At 34.1% G+C, this 20000-nt stretch overlaps 1 protein-coding gene across 1 annotated transcript; it reads right to left on the bottom strand.

Annotated features, from left to right (window-relative positions):
• Positions 1-596: 596 nt before the first annotated feature.
• UBLCP1 (ubiquitin like domain containing CTD phosphatase 1) lies at positions 597-19786 on the bottom strand. Its single transcript, XM_012764966.2, has 11 exons — positions 19699-19786; positions 16369-16566; positions 15465-15556; positions 14985-15070; positions 14787-14902; positions 13622-13720; positions 10980-11017; positions 10371-10469; positions 7709-7825; positions 3066-3193; positions 597-1101 (listed from the first exon to the last, which is right to left on the bottom strand). The coding sequence occupies exons 2-11, from the start codon at positions 16520-16522 to the stop codon at positions 1074-1076; spliced, it is 957 nt and encodes a 318-aa protein (XP_012620420.1). The 5' UTR covers positions 16523-16566; positions 19699-19786; the 3' UTR covers positions 597-1073.
• Between the last annotated feature and the right edge of the window lie 214 nt (positions 19787-20000).

Raw genomic sequence — 20000 nt, 5'->3', positions numbered from 1 at the left:
ATGTTTTAAGAAAAGATATTTATTATTTACACCACTGAAATTAGTCCTGTAAGAACAATATACACCATGTTTCTTTAAAAGGATCAATTCCTTTCAAATACAAGAACTGTATAAAGCAACAATGTCAACACAAACAGTGGTCACATTACATATCTGCAGGCTTGAGCATTGTAAATAATATATATTTTTAATCTTATGGCTAGATATTTTCACTGAAACACAGTGTTAGCACTTAGACAAGATATATCTTGAACAAAACAAAACCTTTTTGCTCATGCTTTTTAGGGCTGAATCAGTAATATGACCCAGTTAAAATGTACTGTCTTTAATTGTTTTTATGACAATGGTTTTAGGCAGAATAGCTTCCACTTAGCCACTGAAAAGAGACACTGTTGTTCCTTAGTTTTATTCTTCAATCTCATGTTTTCTATTTCTCATACTAGGACATAGATGTATTCTGACTGACATTTTCCAGTTTTAATTAAAGAACACACACATACAGACCAAATGGAGACAGCTCAGAATTCAGATATGTAACTAGTAGAGTACAGAAGAGAAATTGTGTCGATGACAAAGGAATAAAAAATTCTTGGTAATTTTAAGCGTAACAAACTAGGTTCTTTATTTGAAAAAAAAAATTTTTATTTTTTTTTTGTTTTAAAGGGAAAAGCATTAGTTTCAAGATGGGTTTGGTCTCAGATTTAATCGGACAATAACGTGACAAAAACATGACTTGTTTCCAAAGTCACAAAATGGCATTGTTGAGTATATATTTTTTTTCCACTTTTTTTTGTGTGTGTGTGTGTGGGAAAAAAAAAAACCCTCAGTAATCAATGCTGGAGAAAATATTTTCGAAGAGTAACAGAATATTCATACCGGGGGAAAAATTTTTTTAGCATATTGCTATGATCTTCAGAAAATATAAAATTAAATTTACAAAAAACTGGAAGACCAAGTATAAGCAGTCTGATATTTGCTTCAGTGTCCAGCACTAGAATAATGATCTCGAGCATAAAAGCAAGAAGTTCATGGATCTCAAGTATCTTCAATAACTGCCAATATAACTGTAGTAACTACTGTCCTTGCTTCTTTGAGAGATACCTGCAAGAAATAAAGATGTCAAAACTGTACCATGCTGAATTCATGAAGACACCCTAACTCTCCTCCCAAAAGGGTTTATTTTAATGATAAAATTCTTCAAGATGAGTATGGTGAATAATCACTAACATCTGTTGATTATGTGTCAACAAGCACTGTTCTGAGTATATTTACTAATTCTTTTAGTCCTCATAACAGCTCTATGAGGAGTTGCTATTAGAAATTATTCCTATTTTATAGGCACAAACAACTTAAGCAATTTGCCCAAATTCATACAGCTAGAAAGTGGCAGAGCTTACACTCCTTAACTACCATTCCACACAGCCTTACAAATATAAAAGTCACTATCTTCATTGTACTGTAATTTCTAAATGTAACTAAAACTCCATTTAAAGATCTTATTTTTCTTACATAAAGATAGTTGGCCAAAGATTCTAAAGGACTCTGATCAACAATATAAAAGATGCAAGATGTTAATTTACTAAGCAAATTTTTCTTCATATTATTTAATTGGAATCTACCACTAAATTAAAAATTCTATCTCCATTTCTCACATTTATCAACTACTAAAATTGGTGATGTGGGGGTGTGGAAAGAGTTCTTAAAATAAGCAAACTTGGACACTTTTTTTAATGGAGACAAGATTTTGCTCTGTTGCCCAGACTAGAATGTAGTGGTGCCATCAAAGCTCACTACAACCATAAACTTCTGGGCTCAAGCAATCCTCCTGCCTCAGCCTCCCAAGTAGCTGGGACTACAGGCACACGCCACCATGCCCAGCTAATTTTCCTATTTTTATAAAGATGGGGTCTCAATATGTTGTCCAGTCTGATCTCCAAGCATCCCAGAGTGCTAGTATTATAGGCATGAGCCATGGCACCCAGCTCTTGGACACATTTTTATGGTATACTGTGCTCGCTTTGTGGCACTACACTAAGCATCTACTATCTCTATGACTAAGTTACATTATCTGTAATTTGCAGATGGGGATAAAAATGCCTGCCTTATCTTTCTATTAGGGTTATGAGACTCTAATAAGAAGCTATGTGTCAAAGTGATCTGAAAAGCCAAAAGTGGAATTTGAAAAGCCAAAGTGTTATTACCCAAATAGTTACTTTTGCTGCGGTATTACTAGAACCAGATCTTTAAATTATTTGTAGTACATAGTAATCCCTTCCAATTCTCCAGAGGTTCCCTGCCTCAAATCTTGATGCTAATATGCAATCTGTATCTAGATTTGTGCATGCATTCATGCTTAGAAAAAAGACTGGAAGACTATATATCAAGATGGTAACAGTAGTTGCCTTCTGAAAAGAAAATCAAGAATAACTGTTTTTTCAGTAGAATGAAGTTTTCTACTTTTTCTCCTACACACAGAAGTTACTTATAATTTTTAACACTGTTCAGGAAGTTTTTAAATGTATTTTATTTTATCCTGACATTACATTACTGTATGAGAACAGGGATTACATTCCCATGTGGCCTTTCTGATGTCATAAAATAACTTACAGGTAGCGTCGTGAAGGTATACTAGTCACTCCAGTCTTCTCTACTAGAAGTATTAAAGAGTTTATGAGATGTGCGTTTATAAACAAGTTAGAGGTCAAGACAAAAGGGGAAAAGACTGTCTGAGGGATGTCACTGGATTAGAAAATACTTTAGGCTGAGCATGGTGGTTCATGCCCATAATTTCAGCACTTTGGGGAGGCAGAAGGATCGCTTAAGCCCAGGAGTTTGAGGCTGTAGTGAGCTATGATCATGCCACTGCATTCCAGCCTGGGTGACAGGCTGGGACCCTGTCTCTCTTTAAGTAAAAAAAAAAGAGAAGAACAATTTTAGAATTCACACAATTTAAATAATTCACACAATTTATATTTAAATAAAAATTATAAGTTATGTATGTACCAGGGTCACTAGATAATTTTTTCATTTATTAAAGAGGAAATGAATAAGCAATTAGCACTTACCTTTCCCAATATTTGTGATTTAGCTCCAAAAAGTCATCTAATTTTGCTATTTCCTTGAGGTACTGAGTTAATTTTAAAAGTTCTTTGTCTTTATCTCGATTTAAGTGTGCTTTCATAAACGGTCTTATCTATTAGGAAACAAACATTATTCAACACTTCACACTACAATAAGGAAAACAATAAATCTATACAATTCTATCATTTAAATTAGAGTTAATGAGGCAAAAATATCACCAAGGACTATCAGTACTAAAATTTACTTTTCTACTAGCCTAAGCTTAATAAATAGAAAGTCATGTATAATGTTTACAATACAAATTAAAAGCTCTTCCACCTATTTTACCTAACATTACCTTTTCAGTCTGAGCCTGATAATACTAACTTTCTTATAGCACTTGAACCCCCCCATATGGCTACTCTACTTTGCAAAACTGTTTAGACTTTTCCCTTCTATCATTTTAGTTGCTTCTTACTAATTAATTTCATTTACATCATTTCATTCATAAAGAGTTACCCCAAATACAAGCTTGATCTGGCAGGGAAGACAAATTATAACATTAATAATTTTCATTTACTTTTCTATGGCTGAGATATCATGATACTTTCTATAACCTGTCTTCTCCCATATTTTATAATATGCATTTTTCTTCATCATTAAATTCTCCATAAAAATCATTTCATAATTATGCAAGTTTTCCATAAAAACAGTCATAGTTTTCAAATTTTTAGGTTGATCTATTTTAGGATGAAAAGGATTCATTTAAAAAGCATTACTTCAAATTATAAAAGTCAGGATAGGCCGGGCGCTGTGGCTCACGCCTGTAATCCTAGCTCTTGGGAGGCCGAGGCGGGCGGATTGCTCAAGGTCAGGAGTTCAAAACCAGCCTGAGCAAGAGCGAGACCCTGTCTCTACTATAAATAGAAAGAAATTAATTGGCCAACTGATATATATATAAAAAATTAGCCGGGCATGGTGGCGCATGCCTGTAGTCCCAGCTACCTGGGAGGCTGAGGCAGAAGGATCACTCGAGCCCAGGAGTTTGAGGTTGCTGTGAGCTAGGCTGACGCCACGGCACTCACTCTAGCCTGGGCAACAAAGTGAGACTCTGTCTCAAAAAAAAAAAAAAAAAAAAAAAAAAGTCAGGATAGTAGACGGGGGTGAGAGATTGCAAATACTAAGGGATATTATATCTTGACTTGGGTGGTAGTTATATTAATGCAGATGTTTATGTGCAATCTATATCTAGATTTGTGCATACATCTGCACTTAGAAAAAAGACTAGAAGACTATATACTAAAATGGTAATAGTGGTTATCTTTGGAAAGGAAAATCATGAGTAATAATTTTTTCAGTGGAATAAAATTCTCTTTAGAACAATTATCTTTACAACAATATGTTAAACTATACATTTTATGCACTTTTATGTTATAGCTTCAATAAAGAGTTTTGTTTTTAAGACACCAGCTGAAATATCTTTATACAACTCAATATAGCCTCTCAAAAACTTTTCATTAATTTTAGATAAAATGATATCTCTGGGATTAGCTTCAAAATATTACGAAGGAAGTAGATAGGGTAAAGCAAACATAATCATCCATTAATTAATAAGCTACTTAAACTGGATGACAGATACATGGGACTTTGTTAAACAATTCTGTGCAGTTTTGTTCATGTTTGAATTTTTCTGTTATATCCTTTTTAGAAAAAAAATTACACATACTCCTAAAGCACACATGTAAGGACTGAATAAATCACATTTAGCAAAGTATTAATATTTTGATTTGTAGAAAATTCAAATTGGTCATTAGTTATTAACTTTACATAGTAACACTGAAAACTGATTGACATTTAATCATTGTCACTTACTAAGAAGCAAAAACAGTGAACCCAAAGGAATCTTACTACCATAGCTATCAAGAATAGGGACGATTTTAAATATTTTTTATATTTTTTTCTTTTGTCATTGGAAAAACACATCACCAGTCTGAAACAGAAAGAACATTTTTCCAGATGTTCTACTCTCATCAGCAAAACCTTGGCGCCAAAGACACCCACAGCTGTCAGCTGGGCTCCCAAGATGCTTTAAGGGAACCATAAGACCTATCAGAGTGAGTCTGCCCAGATGCAAGCACTTGAGGGAGATCGCACTTCCTAACAGGTCGCTTGGCAGTGCTGTTTCACAGCAGCAGCTGTGAAGGTGGGAGATCAAGAAGATGCTCTACAGGGCTTTGCTTAGGCCTTGGGGCTGAGAATAAACAGAAGCATGATATGATGTGGTGAAAAGTGTCTGCATAGTCCTGGGCAATATATTAATAGTAACGTTTTAAAGTACTCCTTCATTCAACTTCTAAAGACTATAAAGGCAAAATAGTAACTTTTAAACTACAAATATGCAATGTGCCAAAGTGGTTCCACCTTTAAACAACAGGAATGGATTTAGAACTGAAAGAAAAAGTACAGGGTCAGTGGCTGCTAAATAAGATTTTCAACTCAAGGCCCTGCTTAGAGTACTCTTACTTTCTAAACATTTTGTCTTAAGCACTATTAAACAACAAAACTAAAATACTCCAATGATACTGGTCCTAAAATTTAAAATACGTAAACTAATTAAGGGTGAAAAATCTCTTATTTACCTGACTTCACTTGTTCTACTATGATCATCGTTTACCATTTTTCAAAATTGATCTAAGTAATCACTAGGACAGGCAACATATATGCCCATCATCTTACTGTCTCATATCAAAGAAATATTTTTAGAAACTTAAGATGGTGTAGATTAGATGAATTCTCATATTATCATTTCCTTATATACACAATAAAAATGGAGTTTTCAGAATATCAGCCGTTTTATCCATGACCAACATTCATAATCTTTTATAGTTCAATACTTTATTCATATTCACAATACCTTCCATATATTTCAAACCTTAAGACTGGCAAGCTTATGTTATTAGAGCTTAATTATTTAAAAAATAAGCAATCATATTTTTAAGATCTGTATGAAATCTTTTTTGACTTCTACCAAGTATGTTATAAAACCATGATAATGAAGCACAGTATTTAAGAATATTTCTCAATTTCAAAATTGTTTGTATGTCAAGTGGACAGATCATTAATAATTACCTTAAAAGAGGTTTTCAAAAGGAGACATAAAAGAGATCACCTCTGGAATGCCTAAAAAATACCTCTTGAATTAGAATTTGGTGGGATAGGGACATATGTATTTTTAGGAATTCCTTCAGTGAGTCCAGTGAGTACCCCAGTTTTAAAAAAACCCTCTGTAAACTAGAAATTTATAATATCATATCTCTCTCTATCAAGAGATGAGTAAGGCCCAAATACTGGTTGGGAAAACAAAGTTTCCTATAAACACACATGAAACTAATGATTTTATTTTTTAAAAAAGCTAAAGATCTCCTCAAAAATCATTCCTTAAACATCATGACCTCACCCCTTGCAAAATTAGTTTCATAGAAAATTAGGTTTATGTCAATCAAATGTTTTCTCAAGACTCAAGACATTTTTCTACCTTATACCTGGTGAACTACATACAGGACAAGTATTTCTCCCAAAACCTTAAACCATTTTCTTAAGGATTACATAACCACTTTTCTTCCAAGTCAACAGCTTTTATATATGTGGCAATTCACTACCTAGATGAACATTCTATAGCTAGACTATCCTTATTGTATACTAAAGACCAAATCAACAGTCTACAAGGAAGGCTTCAAAAATATACTTTAAGTTTTTCTCTCTTGTCTTTAAAACTACCCAGCTGGCAGAAAACTTCAGGACCGAGAACAAAAATATCTTAGAGTCAGGATTTCCATTTCAGATGGAAACTCCATTCACATTAGTACCATAATAGAGAGCCATTTTTTCCATTTTCGTATTGTGCAAACATGTAACTATGAGTACCAGAAATTTTTAAGTTTCAAATTTCTCTCTTACCTGGTATGCTGCTATTAGGATTAAATCTCACTATCATATACATACAAGATTGCATGCAACTGCATGCTAAGATCATTACTGACCTATGAACCAAGTCACTAGATTCTAACCCAAATTCTGTCATTAACCAATTACATACATGATCTTGGGGAGGTCATGAACTTCTTCATCCTCAGATTGTTTCTAAAGAAGGCAGGCAAGATGACTGTGGTTCCTTTTAGTGCTGGCATTTTATAATTCTAATACCTGCACTTGCCCTGTATGAATTTTTAAAAACCTCTTTAGTTTCAGTTTAAAAAGGAAAAAACAAAGTACCCTGACTGTCAGCTCTCTAGCTAATCAGAACATCAGAAATTCCAAAATTTGTATTCCTAATAAAGTGATTGATGACTTCACTTTTGTTACTGAAAGTCAACAATCCTATGTTGCTCCCACAGAGCTAATTAAAAAATAAAATATTCGGATGAGTTGGCTAACTAAGGAGGGAGGTATCAATGCAAAAGACAGGACTGTTCGATTTTATATGAATTTTTCTAAATACTTAAACTTTTCTTGCCTGTGAGAATAAGAATTTAGTACTTCCAAAAATTTATGAAATTCAACACTGCTTACCACAAAAGTTCTATACCACAGAAGTTCTACCATATGGTCCAGATTATGTGAACATATAGCAAGTAAAAGTATGTCTTACCTTTAATCCATTCTGCGGGTTCATTAGAAAATTTCTTCCTATATCATCAAACATAATGGTGTTTTTTTTGCTGTAAAACTCCGAAAACTTTCCCCATATAACACCAAGAGGCTTGACCTTAGAATAAAAGTTTAGACTTAACTCAAATTTTCTCAATAGTTCATCCTATCTTAAAAGCAGAGATACTGCAAACTACTGAAGAACAATGTCAGAGTGTTCCTGATTTCTGTAAGATGGCTGTGAGCTGATCCTAAGTGCAATCCACTTTAAAGCACAATGTATCTCTTGCAGTATTCAAACTTCTTAAAGATTTATCCATGTCTGACTGAGCTAACCCCATTATAAAACTTTCCATCATTTTAGCATGAAGATTTTGGGTCAAAGAAAGAGTAATTGTTTAATTTAAAAACTAAGGATCTGAATTGTTTAGATGTCTGCTAAGCATACGATTTCGTGGGCTAACGCGACCCCTCTCAGAGCTTTGAAATAACATGGGGCCTATTTTCAAAACTAGAACACCTCAGTGAGAGAAAATGTATCTGGTTCTTTTAATTGATAATTTAATCACTTTATAGAAGAAAAACTGATTTTTTTTCTTTAACTCAGCAGCACAGATGCATAATTTCTAGGGCATTTGATTGCTTAACTTTAAGAACGTCCTAATTTGTAAATTCTTGCTCTTATTTCTGAATTCTTAAACTGAAGCTACAAAGAGGTAATTCCTTATATAGTCATATCTGTTGGTACTTGCAAAAAGTCTCTGTTAAAAGTACACAAGAAATAAGTGATTGCCTCTAGGAAGACTAAGTGGCTGGGGGGCCAGGGAGGAAGGAAGACTTTTCATTATATACTTTACATTTTTTTTTTGAGACTGTGAATGTATTATACATTCAGAAATTTTTTTTAATAAATTCATTTTTCAAAGAGAATTACCTTTGGTGAAGGTTGGAATCTTATTTATGATAATATAAGATTATATGATAATAATACTTATATGAGATTAAGTGGTAATAAATAAATGGTAGAAAAGGTTGTCACTTTAAAATGTTTTATTTTTCTCCTTCTATTATTTATTTTAAGATGAAGAAAGCCTTTTCCTTCCTAGTGTCCTGTCTACTGCAAAGAATGTTATTGAAATATTTTGATTTACTAAAATTTTATTTTCCTGATTTTTTTTCACTATTTGCTTACCACTGAAACAAAACTCTCCAAATACTTGAAGACAAAAATATAGGAATTGATACAATAAGCCATATTCTTGGGCTTTTTTTAGCTAACAAAAGTCTCAAGAAATGTGACAACAGAGGTTACTCTTTATGATACCCAGAATTGGAAATCCTACATCCTTTTAAAAAGTGCCGTCATTTGGTAATTAGGTCAAGTAATGTTTGCTTCCCAAAACATGGACTACGTTGTTCTCAACTAGAAAAGTAATATTGCTGACCACAGAAAAATATGAAAATACAGAAAAACATAAAGGAAAATTTTAAATCATCTACAATACAGTCAGTACTAAGGAAAACAACTAGATATTCTGAAGTATTTACCTCCAGGCTTTTTTATATACAGCAGCAGCCTCAGAGAATTTACAGATTCTTTGTTTAGCAAGGGGAATCCTGATCCAAACAAAGATTAAGAACTATTTTCTAATGGCTTGCAAACATTGCTCTCTAAAATACTTCTTTCACTTTAAGTGCCATGAAACTTTTTAAATCATTAAATACTCTACTACATCAAATGACTAGCTGCCTTCCATTGTACATATAACAACAATTTATATATTCAATTCCCTATTGCTGGATATTGAGAATTATTTTTATTCCTTTAATTTTTCACAAACACATTTAACATTGGCCAAAATTCACTTTAATGTTAAGATTTTATAAATGTATTATTTTACTTTAGTAGGCAGTTAATTATATTTCCCCCCTCATGTACGTGGTACTTCCTTTTTGAGCAAGTCCCCATGCCCTTAAACCACTCTATTTATGATTTTGATAATTTTAATACTATCTCCGTAAGCTTTCCTAATATCCTAAGTTTTCCCCGATTCCTATTAGTTTGTGTGCTTTCAAAAGGGTAGGGACCAGATCTCACTCATCGCTTTATTCCCACAGTGCCTGTCACAGGGCCTTGCAGCAGTAGGTGCTCAATGATGAGTAGTTACTTGAGTAAACACACTGAACAATCCTAGTATTTTCAGTCCAATCTTTTTCTCTGATGGTTCTTACTGCTATTCTCTAGTGCTACACATGTACCATCCCAAAGTATATGTATCATGATTCATTTGCTTCCTGTTACCAGTTTCAAGTAGGGCAGGGTGGGTATGCCTTGGTGTGTTTCTAGTACATTCCTTGATGATAATTCAGTATTTTTCTCACCTACTCTATGCAGCAACACCATACTGTCGTCATCACAGGACAATTATCCATGATCACAAGTTCCTTTCTTGACATCCTTGCTTCAGGATCCTTAACTTTATCATTAAAATTCAAACCTTTTAACCTTGAATACATTTTCCTATGTCAAAACTTAACTGCCACTTTACTATCCATTCAGATGAATTTCTAAACTTTTTCTGTAATTTATTTCATCAGTATAAAGACAAAAAGTACACTAGAAAATAACTACATCTTTAAATATAAGTAAAATGACTTCTTACATCTATTAATCCTCTCCTTGGGGTATGCACTGTTATCATAGCAGCACTGTCCAACATGAAGGTAATCTTATAATTTGCATTTGTGCTCACTCCCAGCTCCTATAAACACAAACATTCATGAGGTTAAAATACAATAATGTGGAAAATTCCAGGCTTTCTGAATATTCTAGCTGCAATTTCCCACAGTGCCAACTTTCTACCCCACTGGCTGGTATATCTTGCTAAACAACTATCAAGTATTGTAGTTTCACTTAGCTAAGTCAATAAAATGGCAGTCCAAGGAAAATAAACTAGAACCTCCTACTTTACCAATTTAGAAAAGCATCACCTCTTTAAGTATTACACCCAAAAAGCAAACGAAGCAAAATAAAGTATTATTATAAAATAGGGAAGAAAAGGGGGGAAACTTAGCTGTATTTTTTCTTAAAAATACTTAGGCATTCAGTACAATTCACCATTAAACAGACTTTAAACACTACTCCTGATATTGGCAGTTATTTATCTACTAAACACCCTCCAATAAAAATAAAATTAATTCAGTTCCAGAACTTTTAACAAGACAAATGCAGTTTCAAAACATTTTTAAATGGATTGTTTTCTAACACTTACTTTCATTTTAGCTTCGATCCACTTCATATTTGTTGCAGCTAAAACAAGAGGAATAATACATGTGAAAAGTCTGAATTTCATTTTTAAAAATATGTATAATTAAGTTTCCTAAGCAAGACTAAAAGTTTAAATGCATCACAAATAACAGTCCCTAGAATATTTATGATGATCTTTTTAATGTTTATCAAAACAAACATATTAGTGTGTCTTCAAGACAGAATAAAATTTTACAACTTTTGTCTATAAAAGTAACGAATGCTCAAAAGAACTTTGAACCTAAGAAATTTATGAACGAAGATCCAAATTCCCTTTCAAAAATAGCCCTGCCACTATTCAATTTCATACTTAAATTTAGAGTGCCTGGATCCCAGCTTTCTTCCATGTTCCTACTGCCAGGCAATGCACAGGTATATACAGTATGCCAATATAAGAATATTGTTATATGTCAAAAGTTTATTTTGAAGACCAACTAGATTGAATGCAAATCTGCATTTTGTCAGGCTCAGTAAATTCAATGCTCATTGAGGCTAGCAGGTTGTAACAAAAAATCTGAGATAAATTCATAAAGTGTACCTACATTATGTATCTGCTCACTGTCAGACATTAACCAGTTTTGGGATCACCAGTACCAAAATTTAATCCTCATCTTTATGTGCTCTTCTGGTCTCAAGTTACTGGACCAAACTATGCAAGTATTATCAAGTAAAATATTTAAGAAGAGAAAAGGCAGTTTAATTATTTAAAGTGTGTGTGTTTTTTAAAAGCAAAAGAGGTATCTAAGTTCTCAAAATCAAAATCTTTAGCACACACATACACCAAGTAAAAGAATCACCTCACATGTAAAACTGGTCAGCTGAACTAAAATTTTAGAGATTGTTGTATCTATGATGAAAACATCGTAAGATAGGGAAAAAAATGTTTAATGCAGTACCTATTTTGTACCTATAATTTCCAGATACAAAACAAAAAGACTCACAGCCAATAAAAATTGTTTCTAATTATTAAGTAACTATTATATGTCAGGCATGGTGCTAGTTGCTGTACTGATATTTCTATTGCTATAACTAACCTGTAATATAGGTTTAGTTACTGTCATTTCTCAGATGAGAAAAATAAAGCCCAGAGAGATGAAATGACCTGTCCAGTATCACACAGTAAGCAAAGAGCCAGCATTAAAACCTTAGTCTATTTATTAATAGTTCCAAAGTGAAGTGCCCTTTTCAATATACTACCACAAAGTATTGTAGTTTACAAAAATAACTTATTTTAAATACATGATAATGAAAGATTCTCTAGATTTATAAGTGTAGTTTAATAACAATTAGAGGATACACTTTTTTCTCAAGTGTCATTTTAGATATCAGAGTTGTTAAACAAAAATTTGCTTCACAGGAAACTTTCTACACCTTATTTTATTAAACCAGAAAATTATCATATTTTAACCATGTTTTTAATCTGAACACCTGTGAACTCCGTATTATCACGGAACAATGAAAATACTCTTGATTATAAGGAAAAATACAAAGCAAATTTATAGACTCCAACAACTATGTGTTTTCTCATCAAAGACCCAGTACAATTAAACGTAGCACCTGTAATAGATGATATTTTATTTAATTCACAATGAGGATAACTCTTCTCCATTTATAACATTGCCAAGAGGCAACTTTTAATATTTGTGTGGAAGTGGGATATAAGTCAATGCATTGCTTCATTTTTTGAGAAAGTCCAGCTACAAAAAAAAGGTCAATTGAACTAAATAGTGCACTTACTAATACAGTAGATTTTCTCCTTGGATCAAATTCATTATCATATCACAGACCTGTATATTCTTGCAATGGTCTACAGACCATAATTTGGGGAACATTACTTTGGTCTATATATTAATTTTTCCTTAAAAAGTTCATGTTGCCTTTCTTTATTTCTGAAGAACTACATCACTGTGATTTATCTTTCTCCAAGTGATTTGAAACTGGAGTAAGGAAGAAAGGAGAAAGCAACAATATTCTGAAGCATCAAGAATTCCACAGCAAAAATCAGAAAGAAAAACTTCTAATTGAGGTGGGACCATTGTGAAAATGAGGCCATTTTTATTCTGATATTATGATGTATTCTTGTCCTATACTTACCTATGTCAGTGGTATTTGGCAAATACATGTGTCACGTTTAGGGGGTTTCTTTTTCTTTTTGGATTTTTTTTTCTGGGACAGGGTCTTATTTTATTGCCCTGGTTATAGAACAGTGGTGTCATCATAGCTCACCGCAACTTCAAACTCCTGGCTCAAGCAATCTTCCTGCCTCAGCCTCCTGAATAGCTGGGACTATAGGCACATGCCACCATGCCTGGCTAATTTTTCTATTTTTTATAGAGATGGGGTCTTGCTGTTGGTCAGGCTGGTCTTTAAATCCTGACCTCAACCAATCCTCCTGCCTTGGCCTCCCAAGTGCTAGGATTACAGGCATGAGACACCGCGCCCAGCCATATATGTCAGTTTATACTGTGATACATGCTTTCATTTTAGAAATCTGCTAAAAATGAAAACTGTTTCATATTTAAACACAGGTCACTTTAAATCATGTTTTATACACCAAAATAATATAAGGGACTGTTATTTCCACATAAATCTAAATATATAGCTTACACCAAATAACAATGTCATAATCTTCATATGCAGATGTTAGGAATTCATGAAGATATGGCCGCATTAATTCTACCCCAGTCTCTGCACAAGACCTGTGGTCTAAAAGAAAATTGGTCATAAATGATTATTAGTTTATTATCAAGGAAAAATATACCTAATATCAATGAAATTATAAAATGTAATATGTTATGAAATGTAATAAAAACATTCAATTGCAAACTGTTTCAAACTGGATTACATTGGCTGACAAAGAAATGTTTTCTAAAGCAAACAATTTAAAATCCTTGCAATTCAATTTTAAGTGATCGATTATGCTCAGTATGTGAAGAGCAATACTGAGAATTCAGGCTTAAGCAGCAAACTATAAACTCTTTTCTCATCTAGTCTCTAAAATTTAGATGTTATTTTATGAAAATAAAAACAAACCAGGTCCACCTATACTTACATTTAGTCATCCACTTTGCGAATATAATCACATTTCAACAAAACGACAGTCTAATTAATTTAATTTTAAAATAAATGTACATTAACTTATGGACTTAAAGTTTAGGATAAGAAGTAAATAAATTCTAATATCATGAGTTAACTATTTCTTGCCAATATTAAAGGATAAGATGAACATCTTTCTTTTTTGATTGATATGAAAAATTTTACATTCAAGAATCTGCTTGAATATAATTAAACAGAAAACCAAGGATAAAAATAAAAAACAATTTTGTAAATATTCCTCATAAACATCTAAATGTTAATCAATAGGGAATAACTTGGTTAAATTATTATGTGTTCACAAATTAGAATACTGGGTAGCCAAAAAAAAAATATATATATATATATATGTACTTATATTTATACTTTTAATTTACAATGAATAATACTTAATGACTGTGAAGATGTTCAGTCTATCACTAAGTAAAAGATAACATACACATACACACACACTAAAAGATACACATGAAAATATTAAGAGTGGTTATCCTTAGGTCTCACGAGTACAGTTGATTTCTTTTTTTTTTTGCTTATCTGTATTTTCTAAAATGAATAATTCATTTTGTAATAAGAAAAGCTTTCAAATATTTCTTGTGAATCAGGAGTTGCTGAATTAAAAAAACAGAAAAAACAGTTGCTGTGGGTAACAGAAGATGAAAAGCACTATTAACTGACTTACCAAATAATGTATAATCAACATCTAGTACCAAAAGCTTTTTCCCTTCCCTGGGAGGATTCAAAATTTCCACTTTGTACTCTTTTACTCTGCGAGAAATTTTCAGTAGGTTTTCTTCCCTAATGAAATAAATAAAATCAGATGAAGTACTCACTATTTCCCACATGACAACCAGTTTCTTCTAAAGTGAAAAGCACTTACCTATTTTCTACTTCAACTACTTCATCTTCAATATCAAAGTCGTTAACAACATCATCATTGTCAGGGGGTGGACCTAAGACATCTTCCTATTAAGAGGGAAAAAAGTTTTGTTTTACCATATTATCTTTAATATCACAAATACAAGCATAGCATAAAAATCAAATGACAGGTACAATTTGAGTTCAAGAGCCTTCCAAGCACACACTGGAAAATTTCCACAATTAATAATTAGTCATGTATGTCCCCTGGACAGAGTTACCATGTTAAATTTCACCATTGGGCTACTACTATACTTACAGCTAACTAGACACTGAAACGTCCCCAGCATTGTTCTGCTGAGTTAATACCACATTCACTGTGCAGCTTTTTTAATTGACTGCTAGACTGACGATTTTACCACAATTAAAACTATGATACAACAGTGGAGTATAAATCATAATATCTTCAAAGGGACAAATGGTAACAAAAGTAAACATTTACCAAGCTCTCCTCACGAGTTCCCATCATCATGATTTTAGTATTTGGTTTCAGTTTGAGAGCTCCAAGCTTAACATCATTTTCTGCAGGTTTGCCTACAATACAAGCAAATGACTGTTTTCTCACTAAAGTTCAGGTGCTGGTTTCACTATTCCATTATACAAAACCCTAACATTAAAAGATTTGGTATGAATGCTACAGCAGTTTTTCTTGTTTTTGTTTTTCTTGCATTAACAAATTATTACTACTGAATCAGTCATATCTAAGACACTAATAAATCAAAACTAACCCCCAATTCCATTATAGTAGAACATCTTTATTCAACTAACTAAACAAAATAAATTCATGTTTGTTGTTCAAGATAAAGATAACTTTTCCAGAAGGCCTTAAAAATTGAGTGCCTAAGATAAAACTGGAGATTTACTGTTACTCAAAACTTACCCTTCAATGATATGATAAACACAAACACCATAAAAATCCCTTATAAACTTAATAAGAACACAACCTAACAATTTTTAAATGGCATCTTTACTTTTGAAACAGAAAAGATAATTTGGGGAGAGTACAAGGCCAAACCTGTAAAGAAAGTGTTGTGCTAAAAGACAGAGGTCAGAAAATAATGACAGTTTCATCTGGGACTTCTTTATCAAAGGTTTAACAAGCAAACACCAGTTGTGTAAGGAATCAAGTGATTTAATAATGGTAGTATTTTTAAGTAAAAATATTTGTATTTTTACCACTAAAATTACTTTAGGAATATTTCTATCAAAGAAATCTTCAAAGAGAAAGACTTATTAAAGAAAATAATAGCAAATATAAATTATTAAGTAATTGTTAAATTCATAATTATTAAAATTTATAATATTAAAAATTCAATGCAAAAAGTTTGAAGGGGGGAGAAAATTACCTTTAACTTTGAGTCCAAGTAACTTCTGGCGTTCTGGCAGCACTCCCGTAAGGGTCTTAAGAAACTGTTTGAGATCTAGCACAGTATCATCTTCTGAAAGTGTGGTCACTGAATATTCCTGTCCACCCCACTTTACGATGATAGGGAGAGCCATTCTTGAAGCATAAGAGGAAACAGCTTTCCTTCAGAAAAAAAATACTAGAAAGGAAGACATACACAAATGAACAAAGTAAAACAGATACTATACATAGAAGCCAAGCTTGAAGTTTTATAAATGTCTTCACTATGAGCCCTATTTTACAATTTGACAAAAAAACAGGATTTTCCTACTTACAGAATTGCTACGATAACACCAAAAATTACTAGTACTCAATGTTAAAATTTTCCCATACTCCTAAATTTTGGCTTACAGTTACTATTTCCTAATACTGTCAGATCCTCCCTGTTCAACATGCATTAATGACCTCTCTATCCCTCCTACTCTATTTGGTCAGATTTATACCACAGGCAAGTTACTCCAGTTTACAAGGTAATGTGGTATAGTTGTTAAAGGCACAGATGCTAGGGCCAGACTACCTGGGTTCAGATCCCAGCTTTCCCACTTTGCTATTTGACTTTGAGACGTTACTTGACTTTCACTACCTAGGTTTCTTCATCTGTAAAGTGAGGATAATAATACTACCTACTTCTTAGGGCTCTTATGAAGATTGAATTAGTTAATATTTATAAGTCACATAGTGCCTGGCATATAACTAAGTACTGGTTAAATAAATCTTTTTTAAAACTGAAAACTTATTATGTTCCAGGCACTGTACTAAATAATTAGCCATTATTTCTTATTTTATGAATTGGACAGTTTTTACCCAATCTTATTTAAGAAGGCCGTCTAATAAGAATGTTCCCTCTTTTACAATGAAGGAAACAAGAGTTTTGAGATGCTATGTAATCTGCACAAGGACATAAAGCTGATAATAGAACAGATCTTTTCACTCAATTTCATGTTTCTTCCCCACTCTCTCTCTTCACTTAGACCAACAAAAGTTAAAGCATCAAAGATCAGTAAATACAAAAACCACAGGCATAGATCTAAGCACACAAAATTATACAGCAGCTACTACTCTCATCAATAATCAAATGTAGTTCTCTTTCCCCAAAAAGCTTTCTACTTTTTGTAAACTTGTTACTTCCTCGGGTCAGAGAAATGGATTTTCTAATCTCAAAGTACTGGTATTTCCAAATCTTTTCACTTATTTTATGAAACATATGATTGCACTCTTCATGCAACTATTAGGACCAATTGCAAGAAAGAAGGCAAATTTTGAATCTCAATATGCAAAAATATTTTGGGGGCTTTTTTGTTGTGACCAGAGGCCTGTTCACTGTTCTGTGACAAACATATCTTGCTCTTGCTCTGTAAATCTATCTTGTGCTTCCTCAATAAACTTCATTTCACACTAAAAATAATAATAATTTGGGAACAAAGTGTCTTCTAACATGCCCACTATAGGACCACAAATTCATATTTATATTACTCATATAATATTTATATTTACTGTCTTATGTTTACAATCCATTCGATTGAAAATTAAAGCAAGTGTGCTAAATGTAAGGAAATGTATTCCATTTTAGATAGAACTTGTTCTAACAAATGTTATGATCTTCAATAAAAAAAAACCAAATGGATCTTTTGAGTCACACTGAAATACAGTTGAAATGCTTTTCTGTAAGAGGTAGGAATAAAAACAATTATTTACAAGAGCTAGGAAGGCAACCAACACTAACGCAGTACATGTTGTGATGGGAAGAGCAGAGTTTAGAGTGAAATCACCTTGGACAAGTCATTGCTCCTCTAGACTAATCCTTCCAAAGTGTAGTCCCTGGACCAACCAACAGCACTGACCTCACTTGGTAACTTGTTAGAATGTAATCAGGGTGGAGAGGAGTGACCTAGCAATTTGTTTTAAGAAGTCCCATACCCCCATCTCTGATGCATGCTAAAATTTGAGGGCTGTAGCTCTAGGCTCTTCCATATGCTCAGCCTTAAAAAAGAAAATGTGCCTCTTGGCATGGGGCTCTACATGCTCAATAAAGCAACATACAAACATTATGAAGCACCTATACCACAAGTAGGAATTCCAAGTTGGCAAATGCCCTAAAGAGCCAAGCATAACAAAACAAACACCATGAAAATTTTTTAAGTCTTTAAGACTGCTTTTAAAAGTTAGTGAACCTCATTTCATCACTGAGATCATTCACACCTGTTTTGTTTTCACATTTAATCTTCTTTCTCATACAATTCTAATATTTTGTGTCATTTCAGACCATCAGTTTTATAAAATGAAAAAGGACTGGGGAGGGGGGACAGGAAGGAAACTGGCAATCAAATCTAAATAAGCAAGCAAAGAGCATACCTTCATGGTCAACCTAGAGTCAAGGATAGGTGTTTATGTTGGAGTTCTTCTACCTAACATACTGTGTTGACTTTGCCTAGTCAATTCCTACCTCTGGGCCTTAGTCTTCTCAACCACAAGATAAGGCTATCAACATTTAACTTAACAGGAATAGTGATAAGGCATGAAACAACACCTGTAACAAGCACTTTATAAACTGTAAGAGATATGAATTGTGGCGGTGACAGAATAAAAACATGTTAAACAATTTAATTATCTCATTTAATCTTTACAATCCTGAACCAACAACTACTGTCTGCATTATACCGATGGGAACCTGAAAACCAATTTAAACAACATGCCCAAGTCCACACAACTAAAAAGTGGCAAAGGCAGAAATCTGAAAGTAGAACAGCAAGAGTAACACTTTGGAAATTGATGGGAGAGGGTTAACTTTTCAACAACCCTAACAAAAGGTAACTAACTGGGAAGTACTTAGAACTCCTGGCCAGGACAGCACATCGGCAGCAACTGCGAGGTGGTGCAGAGGCAAGAGCTGTGCGAAGTGACTGCTATGGGACAGCATCAGAAGGCAGGTAAAAACTCCAGAACCAACAGGGCCGGGATGCTTTCAACGGGGAGGATGAGGATAAAAGATAAACAAGTCCGAAAAGAGGGAGGAATGAAGTTGGTGGCGCAAAACCCAACCGGGCGCCGGAAGGCCTCGAAATGAGCTAGAAGGCCGGATGGGAGGGCAGCGGCGCCTGCTACTAGCGCGCAGGGGCCAGGGCCCCGGGCGTCGGACTGGCACGGACGCGGCACCCAGCACACCGCGGCCGGCCGCAGGGCACGACACGCCGCCCGGGCAGCAAAGCCGCAGTCCCCCAGCCCCAACGGCGTCTCCACAGGCAGGACGCCGGGGTGCCCCGCGTCCCCTCACCTGGAGCGCTGAGTAACCAGCAGCAGCGGACGTAAAAGCCGGCCGCAGCGGAACCAAAGGCGACCGGAAGTGAAGGGCGGGACCGGAACCGGCTGATGAACCGGAAGTGGGTGGTTTGAAACGGAAGTGTGCCCGGGACGGAATGGGTGCTTCCCTCTTTGGGACTCCGTTTGGGCGCCAATGCTAAATAGTCGCTGCCAGGGATCCCCATAAAGTGGAGAGAAAGCTAGGCCTTTTGGAGACTATAACGTCCGTACGGATGCCCACGTTCCCTGGGGGGGCCGCCGGCCCTCGCCGGTTCT

The sequence above is a fragment of the Microcebus murinus genome, chromosome 21, assembly GCF_040939455.1.
Source record: "Microcebus murinus isolate Inina chromosome 21, M.murinus_Inina_mat1.0, whole genome shotgun sequence".
Classification (NCBI taxonomy): Eukaryota; Metazoa; Chordata; class Mammalia; order Primates; family Cheirogaleidae; genus Microcebus; species Microcebus murinus.
This window is presented reverse-complemented; position numbering and strand designations above follow the sequence as displayed.